Source organism: Acipenser ruthenus, chromosome 2, assembly GCF_902713425.1.
Source record: "Acipenser ruthenus chromosome 2, fAciRut3.2 maternal haplotype, whole genome shotgun sequence".
Taxonomy (NCBI): Eukaryota; Metazoa; Chordata; class Actinopteri; order Acipenseriformes; family Acipenseridae; genus Acipenser; species Acipenser ruthenus.
Window position 1 is genome coordinate 67,086,823 of NC_081190.1, and position 15,440 is coordinate 67,102,262.

Sequence of the window (15,440 nt, forward strand, 5' to 3'; positions counted from 1 at the left end):
TGAACAGTGTGTAAGAAAGGAGATAATTAGAGATAGTTGTTAGCCTTCCTACCATTTACCCATTTTCTCTGGTGCAAGTGTCTCAATTAAAGTGTGCACTGCTTCGAGTGCATGCTAATAGTAAGATTGATGGTGTGGGCTTTGCTTCTGCTACAGAAGGAATTTATGAGAGAGTCATGTCAGTGGCTAGACTCTGCCGCATGTTTAAAAACCAATACGCCTAGGGTGGTGATCTTCCGATAGTTCTCAATACGGCATAATTATAGTCCAAACCTAACTGCTAGGATTGCATTTCACAAACTCAGATGGCTCTTTACATTTACAGCTGTAGTTAAAATAGCTGTCCACCTGTTACATTTTGTAACCTTTTGCTGTACATTCACTTTATATACTTGATGTTGTGTTCTTTAAGATGTGACCACTGATGTTGCGCAGCAAAATCTTCTTACATTTTATTTGCTTAAAAACGTTTTGATTCAAACAGAGCGAAGAAAAAAACACAATGTGACTTCACAATCCTGACTTCACAAATATCAACAATTTAAGCGAGGTATGCATGGATGGTTAGTTTACCATTGCCATGAACTGTTTTAAGACTTTGTGGAGCCATTCTTTATTCTACAAAGTGCCTTATATTGGTCAGCACCTTTTTTTATAAAAAGCTTTGATGTGCACGAATGCATTCATGATTATATTTATTATTTATTTCTTAGCAGACACCCTTATCCAGGGCGACTTATAATTGTTACAAGACATCACATTATTTTTACATACAATTACGTTATTTTTTACACATCAAATTTACATACAATTACCCATTTATACAGTTGGGATTTTACTGGAGCAATCTAGGTAAAGTACCTTGCTCAAGGGTACAGCAGCAGTATCCCCCACCTGGGATTGAACCCACAACCCTCCAGTCAGGAGTCCAGAGCCCTAACCACTACTCCATACTGCTGCCAACAATATATATATATATATATATATATACCAGGATATATATGTTAGCCACCAGAAGTATGCAACTATTTGCAATAAAGATCAGCATTCAAGTTTTGAAGCAATGAGTTACTATTACTGTACGTACGTATGATCCCCACACGTTGCACCCTTGTACCACACTGGTGGCTCTGTGACGCTATATAAAATTTTTCTACGGTACCAGATGCCAGACATGTTGTAGAACAAGGTAACATCAATAGCAAACTAATGAGCTGCGAGTTATGAAACCCAAGAAGGATGGTTCAGGTGACATCTGACCAAAACTGAATTTGCAGAAATAAAAATAAACACAGCCGCTGAAATCCAAAGCCCTTTCCATTTTATGGATACCAGAGAGGAAAAGAGATCAGCATTGCAGGTTAACAAGAACATGCTTGAATCATCTACTGCTTCATTGTTTCCAAATTCTCTCTATTGTGATCTGAACGGATCAGTAGCCCCTAAACTGGTAAACATGCTCTTTTAAGAACCCGCCATATATACTTACTCTATCACAAATCTTTCCAGTAATAAGACCTCCATAAAACTGTATATTATAATATTTTAACTCCTTTATTTAACACATTCCAGAAGTAAGATCTGCATAGCCAGGGTCTATGAAGCTTGAAATCCAAACCATCACTAAAGCTTGATTTTAATTACTGTGCTTTATTCCCTTGGCTTGTGTTGTTCTGGTATGCTACTAACTATTACAGTTTCAGCACAACTGTATGTACCGAATGTTATAAGCAGAGCTTTAACATAAATTACCATGTTTCTCCCATGTGTATACTGTGCATTTAACATGTTTTTAGCAATATTTTTTTCTTGATATACTGTTCTTATATGCAACTCTGTTTTCACCATTGTATATGTGTGGTAAACTTTTATAAAGACATATATACCAGAAACAACAAAGTGCTAAGCCAGGGTACAAGATGCACATATCTTGATGATATGCCATGTGACCCTGACCTGTGATGGAGGGACCACCTTCTGTAGTGGTGGGGTGAGTGGAAAGCTCAGTACTGAAGTGTATTCAGCCAGAGATGAGGTTATCAATCGTGCCACACTTCATGCTTGCTGTGTGTTGTTGAATAAGAAAGAGAAAAAGACTAGGAGCATTACCCTCAGTTCCCTTCTGGTCCACAGCATAATGCAATCCACAGTCAATTGAATGGTATAGTTTAACTTCCTCTTACATTGTAAGAACGCTAGCAGTATTTAGAAGAAGAAAGCGAAAACATCTGAATCATGTATTCTTACCGTTGTCTTCAATTGTAAAGTAGAAGATATCACTGGTGGCATTGTCGCCGTCACGTAGGACATAACAGATCTTCCTTTCATCAATATCAGCTAGAATATTATAGAATGGGGTAGGCATCAATGATTTAAAAAGTGTTTTGGTTTTATAAATACAGTAATCAGTTTGAGCAACTATCAACATTAAAGTGGTTTCTGTCACTTATCTGTTTAATATTTTGTTATGTGTATTCTCTAAGATTATCCATTGTTGTTTCTACTTAAATTTGACATGCTTTAAAATGCTTCTGAATAGATTCCTGAAGGCTGATTGTGAGGAATTGAGGTGGGGAAGAATATTGGTGTTGCCCTGTATGCCAAATCCCTTCAGATTGCTTGGCAAATAATGATATATGGAGAAACAACAGAACACACATAACAGGATATTAAACATGTAAGAAATTAAATAACAGAGAAAAAAGTTCAATATAAATCACAAACACTGAAATGTTACCATTTTAAAAAAATATTTTGGTAACCATTGTACACATTTGGTATCTTTGGTATTAACAATGGCATTACATATTATGTATGTCTTTTTTATTATGAATCAGTATTAGTCTTCCAATAGGGTTTTCTTTGGGTTTTACCTCTGAAAAACTGTAGTTAAACTCCAGTAAAAGTGCAGTGCATTGTTACAAAACTAATTTTCTACATTTAAACACAACAACAGATGAAATAGACACTCACCTTGTGAGAAGGTTTTTACACTGTCGTTTCCCAGAGCTGTGTTGACAATGTAGCCATGCAGGGGATCTTCGGAGATGCGGTACTTCAGGAACTTGTGATGGCTGTCCCTGTCTTCAGACTTCAGGGCTTTGCTGGTGATCATGAAGCCCAAGTGGCCAGTGTGCAGGAGTCTAATAGTGGGGGCACCTTTGTTGACTACTATCTGGGGGATGCCATTGTCGATGGAGTTGATCTGGATGGTCATCATCTGGGGCTTACGAGTCTCAAAGAAAGTGTCAGGGAAAACGTAGAACTCTGTGTGGGTGCCGTCCGTCACAGTGAAAGAGAAACTGTCCTCACTGGACTCAGTGCCATCGTGCTTGTAGCTGATGAGGTTCTCGTTTAGGTCTTGCTTGGTGAAGCTGGTGACCACATAGCTGCCATTGTACATCAGCTGACCGTGGACAGGCACCTGGGTGATGGTGAAGCGCAAGATGTCGTCTGGGGTGTCTCGATCTTCAACAGTCAGCTCAAAGGGTGTGATCAGTTTCACCTCCCCTTCTGCAACTACCAGGTCATGGATGGTCAGGACTGGTTTCTTGTTGTCCACATCGGTGATGGAAACCCTGAAAGTGCGGAAGACTGGGTTGTAGCCATCTGTTACTTCAAACTCAAAGCTGTCCATCTTCATTTCATCATAGGAGGTGTGGATGTAGTATATCTTGTTGCCTGCCAGCTGCAGCTGAGTAAAGGTGGTGATGGGCACACCAGGGTAGTCTGTACACTCTAAGTGACCGCGACTGGGAGCTCGAGTGATGCTGAAGCTCAGGTGCTCATCAGGGCTGTTGATGTCTGTGGTGCTCAGCAGGTCTGTAGTGAGGGTCACTCTTCCACCTTCCTTGAGGGTCACACCTTTGTTTATGACATCAGGGAAGACCATGTCTATGCTGCCAATGCTGATATAGAAGTATCTGTCTATCAATGGATTGATGCCGTCTGTGACGTCAAACTTCACAAGGTCGCGCACTCCTTCTTGGCCAGTGTGGACGTACTGTATAAGCCCTTTATCTATTTCATCTTGGGTAAAGTTCATGCCAATGGTTATGTTGCTAACCAATTCTCCCAAAGTAGTAATGCGCTGAAGGAAACCTTGTCCAGGCTCAAAACGAATTATGTAGGTGAGAGTTTTGTCTTCTGAATCCAGATCTGTTGCTTTGAGAACTTTGTTAGTTATTGCCTTTGTTTCACCAATTTCAATTTCAAGGCCGTCGTTTATGGTCATTCTTGGAGTCTCATCATCAACAGGGATGACCATGATAAGAACTTTTTTCTCCACTGTGTGTTTACCATCAGTCAGTCGAATCTCAAAGCTGTCTTCTTTGGTTTCAGAGTCATCATGCTCATAGACAATGTTGGATCCTTCCTTGATCTGCTCAAGGATAAAATTCTTGACTGGAATGGTACCTGTTGTCAGTTGCTGCACAATGCTACCGTGCTTAGGAAGTGTGATTATTTCAAACTCAAGTTCATCTCCTGGAATGTCTGCATCTACAGCATTTAAAATGGGCGTGTCAATGACCAGGCTCATGCCTTCCATGACAACGAATTCTCGAATGAAGATCTCAGGCTTCTCATCATTGGCTGGAATGATGACAATGGGGAAAAAATGGCGCTGTGAGAAGTTAATGCCGTCCGAACAGCGGAGTGTCAACCTGTCTTCAACAGGTTCCACTCCCTTGTGGATGCTCTGCACATAGTAGATGTGGCCAAGACGGACATCCTTAATGCTAAAGGCAGTGATGGCAGTACCTGCTCTTGATTTTTCAGACCCATCTGCTGGGGAAATGTTTTCAATATATCCAGAGGTGGACTGGACTATGATGGTGCACAAAATATCATCATTTTCTGTATCCATGTCTTCAGCTTTGATATTTCCAAGAGAGATAACATTTTTCTCTCCTTCAAGCACTGTAAAATGATCACCTATTGTTACTATGGGAGCCATGCTGTCGACTGGGAGGATTGTTACATGCACACGGACACCTTGGACTTTGTTACCTCCAACAACCCACTCGTCTGACAGGTCAGAAATGGTAAGGTTGAAGGAATCATACACCTTAAAAGGTCCAATTTCGCCGCTTGTATGGGCATATACAACAGCCCCATTGATTATGTCTTGTTGGGTGAACCTTTCCGAGGGTAGTCCATTAACCAGGATTTCACCCAGTTTTGGAGGCTCATCAACTATAAAAGTGAGCATCAGGTCATCAGTGTCTTCATCTCTACCTTGAATCACATTGGTAGTGATCTCAGTGGCCCCATTCTCCAGGACATCAATGGAAGAACCCAGCAGGCCAGAGGGAAGCACGATGGCTGGTGTTTCATCATCAACTGGATTAACTGTGATTTTGATAACGATAGGGAGCTCGTGAAATCCATCACTAACATCAAGCTTTATAGTGTCACTGGTGGATTCTTCACCGCCATGAATGTAGGCAACACGGCCATTGGAAATGTCATCCAACACAAATGTTTCTCCTATTGACATATCAAGGCCAAAATACTGAAGCAGTCCAAACTTGGGGGCCTGGGTTAAAGTGAATGTAATAGCATCGTCATCTGTGTCTGGGTCAGTAGCATCAAGCTCAGTCCTGGTTATTATAAATGTGTTTCTTTCTAATATAGTGAAACCAGTGTTGGTAATCTGGGGTGGCATGTTATCAACAGGCTGTAAGAAGATTGTGAAGGTGCCGTCCACCGAATTACCAGCAGTGTCCTCAACAGTGAATCTAAACTGAACTACTCTTGGAGTGATGCCCAGTTCCTGATCTGGGGGCTTGTAGGCCACTTTGTGATGGTTGACCTGAGCCTGTGTGAACTCTGTGATGACCATATTGGGGTTCTCAGTCAAAACTATCTCGCCCAGCAACACTGGGTTGTTTTCATCTGTATCAGTAGGTGGCATCACAGTAGTATACTTCAGATCTCTGTCATCAGAGTCCAGATCTGTATAACGCAGGAATTTATTTTTAAAGTGTGTCAGCTCATACTCTTTTACAGTCATGTGCAAAGAGGTGCCTGGGAAGAGTTCGGGTGGGAGATCGTCCACTGGGTGGATTTTAATTGTGAAGATGTGCTCACCAGACTGGTTGGGGGGATCGTTGTCATCCTGAACACGGAACACGAACTGGTCCATGACAGTGGTAGTGCTGTGAGGTCCAATGTGCCGATAGAACAACTTTCCATCCAAGATGTCCTGCTGAAACCATTCCCTAACCACCTGTTCAAACATCTCTTCGCTTTCACTGAATTGCCATGCAGACAGGTCTGAAGGCTGTTCTGCTTGCCTCAGGAGCAATTCACCTGTTGTAGAATAAGGGGGCTCCACTATAAACTTAATGGAAGAGTCCTCTGAGTCAATGTCTGTGGCACTTAGAATGAAGGGTGAGATCTGCATAATTTCATTCTTGAACAGTACAAGTCCTGTGTTGGCATTTATAATTGGGGGTTCATCATCAGTTGGTGCAATGGTGATTGGAAACAAAAACTCAACTTCATGTCTGCCATCAGTCATGTGGAAAATAATGTTGTCACTGTAAGTGTCACTACCATCATGCTGATAGACCACAACACCAGCATCTAAATCAGCAGGGGTGAAAAATTTTCTGCGGGCCCCTAAGACTGTCAGCTCACCATGCTTCAAGCCATCAATGACAGTAATTCTGACATCTTCAAGATTATCTTCATCGCTGATTTCTAAGTTCTGGGTGCTGGAAAGTGCTCTTGACTGACCTTCAAACAGCATCTGTCCGGTATTTCTAGTTGCAACCGGAGCTAAAGTGTTCATTGGCTTTACAACAATCATGAATGCAAAGGTATCAGAGATAGCACCCTCAGTATCAACAACTTCAAATTCAATCTGAAAGATTCTCTCCACATCTGAGTCTGCAGATGGTGGTTTGTAGGCAATTTTCAAGTCATTGATGTCTCTCTGATAAAATGAGGATATGGGTAGGTTTTGGTCATCAGTGCTGATGATGTAGCCCTGCTCATAGCCCAGTTGGGAAGTGATATTAAAAATTAAATCATCTTGATCAGACTCAACATCCTCAGCTGCTAACATATCATTGGTAATTGCTGTCATCACAAACTGGTCAATTTCCATCATCATCATAGCAACAAAACTCGGCTTTGGTGGAGTGTTTTCTGTGCCTGCTTTGATCCTAACCATTATCTGAAAATACTCCTGCTTCACAGGGTTCCCCTCTTTATCCAGTAACTCTACCAACATGGGAATATAGTCTCTGTTTGGGGAGTTGGTGGTGGAGGTGTGCTTATAGCGAATGCCCAGATTAACAAAAGCATCACAGTCTATCATATGGCCATTGGAAGTGTAATTTAAAAGAGTGCCATACCTTGGTAGACCTCCTGTGCTGATCAGGGTGGTGACCTTGCATGATTCCGAGCCATCGTAAGTGAACTCCAATACCTTTTTGTCAATAGGGTTGCTGATTCCGTTAAGCTTGTCCACCACCAAAGGCATGTTGCGGGTTAGGACTTCCAGTTGCTGAGATACCACCTCCACCTCCAGCATGAAAGGGATGATAATGGTGTCAGTCTGGGAGTCATACCTCAGCTGCAGCCTCACTCTGTCCTTGTTTGGGCTTCTTGATCCAAAGTGAGTGTATTTCACTTCTTCCGCCCCAAATGCACAAGGGAATTTCTTTGGAGATAGCATACCAGGTCTCTGGGCGAGTGGGTCATTTTCTAATACTGTGATGTAGCACCTGTCCCTGGGCTGCACTTCAGTCACCAGATCTTTGATTGGGTCTATAAATATGGATCTCCCAAAAGGCACCCGTACCCCACTGTTGGCTACCAGTATGGATTCAGAGTTAGGTCCTGGTCTGGGTCCAAAGAGGAAAGCAGGATCAAAATCTTGTGCACCCACGGTGGAAAAGCTTAAAGAACACAACACAAGCAGGCATCCCACAAGTGCTGATGCCTGAGAGAGTCTGGTCTTTTGCAGACAACCAGCCATATCCATTGCTAGTTGCCCCACAACTTTGTTTTCTTAGAATCCAATGTAAGTCTTTTAAGTTTCCCAGGATTGCTAAATGAATAAATAAATAAATGAAAACTAGTGAAGTTGCATACAGCTGCTGTTCCCTCCTGCTTTGTGGCCACACATGGGACAAGTGCACTTCTTATTCTGTGGAGCTCTGCAGGTAATACTTAACCAGGAGACAGTGACAGCCCAAGACTCCACCCTCTGACAGCTTGAACATGCCTCTCTGAAGCTCCCTCCTATCCCATGGCTAATTAAACAACACACATTGCAAAGCCCACCCAACAGCTTCAGAAACCCAGCCCTAAGCGATACCATTACACACTTTTATTGAATCTCTTTAATCCCCACTCTCTGAACTATAATAAAGCTGGTATCCAAGACTTTAGAAGAAAGTAGTAATACTGCATTTCAGGAATATTAGTGTTAAGGTGAAAACATCACTCAAAAAAGCAAACAAAAATTAGTGTGTGTACACACACACACACACACACATTGTTGTCTGCAAATAACGAGCACATGTTCATTCAGACTTTGCTTTCTGCTATCTCTGCAAGCAGCTGAATCACATTCCTTATAGCCTCCCATCCCCCAGTTCCTAGTCATTCAGAAAATATGTGCTTCAGTCAGGTAATGGGGAAAAAAATATTTGAAGATTATTTTTATAAAGACATGTTACAAAACCTGGGGAAGTTATCATATGATTTTACAGTTCTGGCGAGATGTGAAGAAGGGGGCTGCATCCTAAATACAGTATAATTTATGCAATTTTGTAAATAAATTACTTACTGCAATAAATTTATATTTTAGTGAAGAAAAATATAAAAGTGGGCTCCTGTAGTATATTTAATTGTTGGAATTTATTATCTTATAACATAGTTATAATAGTTACCAGATGGCCTACCATAAATAACCTACTGCAGTTTTTTCTTCACAAACTATACTAATTGTATTGTTAACAAATAGTGGCATGGACATTTAACCAATTAAACTGTTTTCGGTTTTAAACAATGAACTTTTACTTAATTAATATCCATATCTTGCTTTGGACAATTTAATCATGGAAGGTTTGTTTTGATTAGTTTCATAAAATGAACTTACTTAAAAAAGTGTTGCTGGAGCTGCACAGTTCTGGTTATTTAGCATTGACTGTGGCACCACCTTTTGGTCAAATGAGAAAAGCACGGGACATTTTAATACTGGTGCTAAATTAATTCTGAATTGAATTTTGTTTTATGGTTGCAGGTACCTGTATGTAAAATGGAAACCTGGAACTTCACATTAATACCATACTAAATTCATACATTTGATTAACATTTTTTAAAAAAATGTACAAATAACTTTGGGCAGAAGATTGTTATTTTCCCCTTTTGTCCATATTTGCGGTTGTACTGCACTGGTATTTATCATTTTGTAAAGCAAACAAAAAAAAATAGAGCGTAACAGAATGTAATTTAAAGATGTTTTGGTATTCATTTTTTCAATATAACATACATACATTTGTGAAATAACTGCTATAAAAAATGCAGTTTCTCATTATGATATATGATTAGCAATTTTCAATCTTGTCAATCTCTTGATATTTTGCACTTTAAGTTTTCATATATTCCAGTAGGTTATATTATACCACAGACACAAACATAAACATTTAAATGATTGAAACAGGAGTTTGACATACAGATAATTATATAAAACAGAGACTTACAGTGCCTGCGTTGTTAGATGTTTGTTTTTCATAACATTGTGGAAAAAGGGCCTAATTTTAATAATCAAAGTGGTTCAGTATTTAAATCTGACACTTTTAAGATAAAAAAAATAATTACCACAGATGGCTGTGACTTATTGTACTTCATTTAAGAAGCTGCTCAGTATTTAAATCACATTTACAGTACAAGATACACAGACACTGCAGAAAGTTTGAACTTCAGTCTTGATGCCTGGAGCATGGATCACAGTCGCTGAAGTGAATTAGAGATTTAGAGCTTGAATATACTTTTCCAAACTATCCAGCCATACATCAAAATTCAATAATGTAGGCTATTATATATTCTACTGCATGGTTTATATGGCCATTGAAGTTCACATTTGTTCTTCATTCTCCCCCAACCTAAAAAATTAATTGTTACATAGAAGCTATACTTGAATTATTTCAAAGGTGATTGTTTGGATTAATTGAATAGGGCTTAACCCTTACCCTTACTCTAAGCCTTAGGGTGCCTTTAAGGTAGACTTCCCAGTCACTGCAGTGGCACTTTGAAGTATGATTTGTGAGTTAGTATTTCAGAGCTGATTGCCATGGTAATTTCACAGTGCAGTTCATGTGAACAGAAGGGCCTTTCAGTAACCTGATTTATTGTAATGAACCATGCTGCCTCACTTTGTCACACGGCTCCTCTTTCTGCCCCATCACATCCGAGCTGCTGCCCAGAAGACTTTCCTTTTTTACAAAACAAGCGAGGACACCTGAACCTTGCTATAACACATAGGTCATAAAAGATGTTTAAGTTCCACAAAAACCTCCAGACATACCCCTTATTCCACCAGATCTGTAAATCTATGGCACTTCGGTATAACCTTTAATTAAGATCAAGCCAAATGCACATTAGACTATTAGGCTAAATGGAGTGTTTGTCTCATATTTACAGCCAACCTTTTTTTTTGTTGCAAATTCACTGCTGATATTCTTAATACACGAAGGTTATCCAGGTTATTTCTGTTTGGCAGATGTAATCACAAGAATGGGAATTGTTTTTAAAATGTTTTATGTTGAATCAAGGCTGTTAATGCTTCAGGGAGTCCTGTTGAAACATGAATTCAGACTGAACAGTGTGGCCGCTCTGCATTGCTGTTTTCCAGGTGGGTATTCTTTAGTTACTAATGCTAAGACTGTGTGTACACTGGGTTTGTTTGGGAGGCTGTTTCAGAACTCACTACGGTCCGGTTTGTTTGCAGTGTAGAGTGAACTTGAAGAGGTGGTCTTAGATCATTAGGCAAATGAACTGAGTTTGGTTGACTTGCTTAACTTCAATATACAAAAGGGGAACTCAGACAGGAAACAAGCCATTTATGTTGACCTTTGTAGCTATGAGGCAGAAGTGAAGTTTCACAGTTTTTTTTTTGTTTGTTTTTTTATGTAGCTGGTGGATACGTAGTGTAGGGCTTCATGTGTCTGATATTCTTCAAAAATTAAAATTAAAATTAAATCTCAAGCAAACAGCTGAGGTTAGAAAATGCCAGATACTGGTAGTCGAGTACATATGTGGGACATGCAGAAAGTTTTTAGGAAAACCACATAGATCAATTAGAATGCATAACACCAACAAGAAACAGCTTCGTTTCTGAAAAGAGCGGTTACTGAACATATATCATGTTAATATAAATGAACTATTTATATTGTTCTAAACATTTATAGAAACATGATTTCCTCATCCTCCAAAAGTGTGTGTATCTTTGCAGTTAGCGCCCAAAGTTTTTACTTGTACAATATCTTCATTTTTTTGGACAACAGTCAAGTGACATATATTCTTTTCTCTACCAAAACAAAACTATGCAAAGAGTTTATTGGATACATGGCCAGTAATATAAACTGATATGGTCTGTGTTATTTAAAAATAATTCGGTGATATTTTTAAAGCCACATTTTATGACTGTATCCAAAGAATGTACGCTTTATGAATAGAATGGAAAAATACACGAAGGACACTGCCAACACATGTTAAATACAGCTGCCTCATCAGAGTTGCAGCAATGTCTTTTGGAGCCAAGAATGTCTTGATATTTTTAAGGTGTTCAGTTGCCTATTTCAATCATGTACAAACATTTTTTTTGCTGGGGTTCAGCAGAATAAACCTATTAAAGCTGTGGTTCATAAAGTGAAGAACTTCAGAGATTTGAAGGAATCTGTGCTTTGTAAGCATTATTATATTAGCAAGACATTCCATTTTGTTTGTGTTAGCTTCTCGGATCAATACAGGGCTGTCAGCTTATTGGCTCAGGTTATGCCCACATTACATTCTATGAGCTGACATGTTGTCAGGAATGGGTATTTATTGAGAAGAAGATGCAAGAAGGAAACAAAAACTGAACAAGTTAACTACAGGAACAGCCTTATACTCTGTCAGCTACAGTGTAGATATATGTTACTACACGTTTAGTTATAGTACAGTTAATAAATACCATTTTAAAAAGTGTCAATAATCTATATATCCAGATATCATCATGAATAAAAATGTGACCATCTGCATCAATAGCATGTATAATAGCATCTCATAACAACAAATGTACATGCACAGTTTCCTCAAGAGGTTCCCAAGATTTAACTTACAGTCCATGGGGTAATGCAATTTATGACACAATAGATACTGCAGTCATTTTTAATAAATTGCTTGATGTTTTTGCTCAAACTTTGAAAATTTATTTTTTCCTGTCTTTGACGAGATACAGTACAAGTCATTCATTCTCATCTCTAAGAGGAACGCAGTGCAGCTGTGCACAGCGTAGCCATGCTGGCATTTGGCACATGGATAACCAATGATAATTTTAGGCTATGAAAAGATTTTCAGAGTTCTCCAGCCTGGGATAAGTTCTTTTGTGAGTTTAGTGCCATCAGTAGCTGCTAAAAAAAACTTGGCTTATATGGTAGCGCTAAATGTAGACAACTGGCAGCTATGTACAGTACTTCACATACTGTATATTACAAACGGATTCATGTAGCTCTGTATTGCATTAGTAATATACTTTTACTGGAAACAAAGGAACTGCTTTTACTAAGAATTTCACAGCAGCATCTAAGAAATCATATTCATTTAGATATTGTAGCTTTCTGAAATTATGTATAGTGTTCAAATACATGGAGGTGGTTTAGCTGTAGTTTTTATTTGTTTTGTAAAAAATGATCTAATCCCATGTGTGGCAGGGCGGATGCCCTTACATGTTTTGTTGGAGGATTTAAATTTGGCAGGGATGGGGTTAAAATCCCATCCCTGCAGAAATAAGAGTAGAATGTGTCCATTCCCAAATTGCTGACCAGCCTTGACCGCAACGCTACCCTGCCACAGCATGTCAGTCTATGTTTTACTCTGGCCAAGCTACTCGCCTACATTGTGCCTTAGCCCACAAAGATGGGTCGACAGCAAGTACCCAGTGGATATTCTCAAGAGAGATAGAAATATACATTTTTATGTGAATAACATACATCCCCGCCATGGCTGTAAATTAGAGCTATCAGTCGATGAAAAAGTTGATAACCCAGACATATCAACAGTACTTAAAGAATAGTACAGACAGATGGATGAACGGACAGACAGACACCTCCATATATCCCCAGAATTGAATATTCTCAATAATTAAATAATGTTGATAACAAAATTCATGCCAATCGGATTAGCGGTTCTACAAATACATGAAAAGTGTAAAGTGTGGCATACATATGTCCGTACATACGTGCGCACAACCGCCTTCACTATATCCACTGTATCTCCAGCATAGGGTGATAAATATAACAGTGTGAGCCATTTCAGATTTCACTACGAGCTAAATTAACATCCTTGTATAGTACGGTATATGTAACAACCTCACGTCTTTAACCTCTTGGTAAGAACTAGAATTGCTCAACCTTGTGTGCAGTAGAAGCTGTTGTCAATACAGTGGCTCTCAAAAGTATTTACCCCCCTTGGGACTTTTCCACATTTTATTGTGTTACAACATGGAATCAAAATGGATTGAATTAGGAGTTTTGCCACTGATCAACACAAAAAAGTCCATAAGGTCAAAGTGAAAAATAAAATCTACAAATTGTTCTAAATTAATTATAGATATAAAACAGAAAATAATTGATTGCATAAGTATTCACCCCCTTTGCTATGACACACCTAAATAAGCTCTGGTGCCATCAATTGTCTTTAGATTCACATAATTAGTTGAATGGAGTCCACCTGTGTGCAATTAAGGTGTTTCACATGATTTCAGGTTAAATACACCTGTCTGGGAGGTCCCACAGTTGGTTAGTACATTTCATAACAGAAACTACATCATGAAGACGAAGGAACTTTCAAAGCAAATCCGGAATATGGTTCTTCAAAAGCACCAATCAGGGGTAGGATATAAGAACATTTCCAAGGCATTGAATATCCCCTGGAGCACAGTAAAATCCATTATTATGAAATGGAGAGAATATGGCACAACTGTGAATCTGTCTAGAACAGGCCGTCCTCAAAAACTGAGTATCCGGGTGAGAAGGACACTAGTCAGGGAGGCCACCAAGAGGCCTATGGCAACTATAAAGGAGTTACAGTCTTCCACGGCTGAGCTGGGAGACACTGTGCATACGGCAACAATAGCCCGAGTGCTTCACAAAAGTGGCCTATATGGGAGAGTGGCAAAAAGAAAGCCATTGTTGAAAAAAACTCACATCAAATCTCGGCTAGAGTTTGCCAGAAGACATGTGGGAGACTCTGAGACCAGGTGGAAGAAGATTCTATGGTCTGATGAGACCAAAATAGAGCTTTTTGGCCTCAACGCTAAGCGCTATGTTTGGCGCAAGCCTAACACTGCACATCATCCTGAGAACACCATCCCTACCGTGAAGCATGGTGGTGGTAGCATCATGCTATGGGGATGCTTCTCAACGTCAGGGCCTGGAAAGCTCGTGAAGATAGAGGGCAAAATGGATGCAGCAAAGTACAGAGAAATCCTGGAGGAAAACCTGCTGAAGTCTGCAAGAGACCTGGGACTTGGGAGAAGATTCATCTTCCAGCAGGACAATGACCTCAGACATACAGCCAAAGCCACACTGGAGTGGCTTAAAAACAAAAAGGTCAATGTCCTGGAGTGGCCCAGTCAAAGCTCGGACTTCAATCCAATTGAGAATATGTGGAAAGAGTTGAAAATTGCTGTTCACCAAAGGTCCCCATCCAACTTGATGGAGCTTGAATAATTTTGCAAAGAAGAATGGGCAAAAATTGTAGTGTCCAGATGTGCAAAGCTGGTAAAGACTTATCCAAATAGACTCATGGCTGTAATTGCTGCCAAACGTGCCTCTACCAAATATTGACTCAAGGGGGTGAATACTTATGCAATCAATTATTTTCTGTTTTGTATTTGTAATTAATTTAGAACAATTTGTAGATTTTATTTTTCACTTTTACATTATGGACTTTTTTTGTGTTGATCAGTGGCAAAAACTCCTAATTAAATCCATTTTGATTCCATGTTGTAACACAATAAAATGTGGAAAAGTCCAAGGGGGGTGAATACTTTTGCAAGCCACTGTACCTTCATTAAATAAATTATGATATAAAGCTGTAATGCACCAGTTTTCACAGTGTTTTACTTGTTTTTTTAACCATTTCTCCAACAGAATATATATATATATATATATATATATATATATATATATATATATATATATATATATATAGTT

At 39.3% G+C, this 15,440-nt stretch overlaps 1 protein-coding gene across 1 annotated transcript in view; it reads right to left on the reverse strand.

The window, feature by feature from the left end:
• Nucleotides 1–8,142, reverse strand: part of LOC117409260 (FRAS1-related extracellular matrix protein 2-like) — a 61,845-nt gene extending 53,703 nt beyond the window's left edge. Inside the window, exons 1-2 of the mRNA XM_058999299.1 lie at nt 2,974–8,142; nt 2,248–2,337 (exon numbers count right to left, since the gene is read on the reverse strand). Coding sequence (XP_058855282.1) covers nt 2,248–2,337; nt 2,974–7,999 — 5,116 coding nt within the window. The 5' untranslated portion in view covers nt 8,000–8,142. The remainder of the gene's footprint in view (nt 1–2,247; nt 2,338–2,973) is intronic.
• Between the last annotated feature and the right edge of the window lie 7,298 nt (nt 8,143–15,440).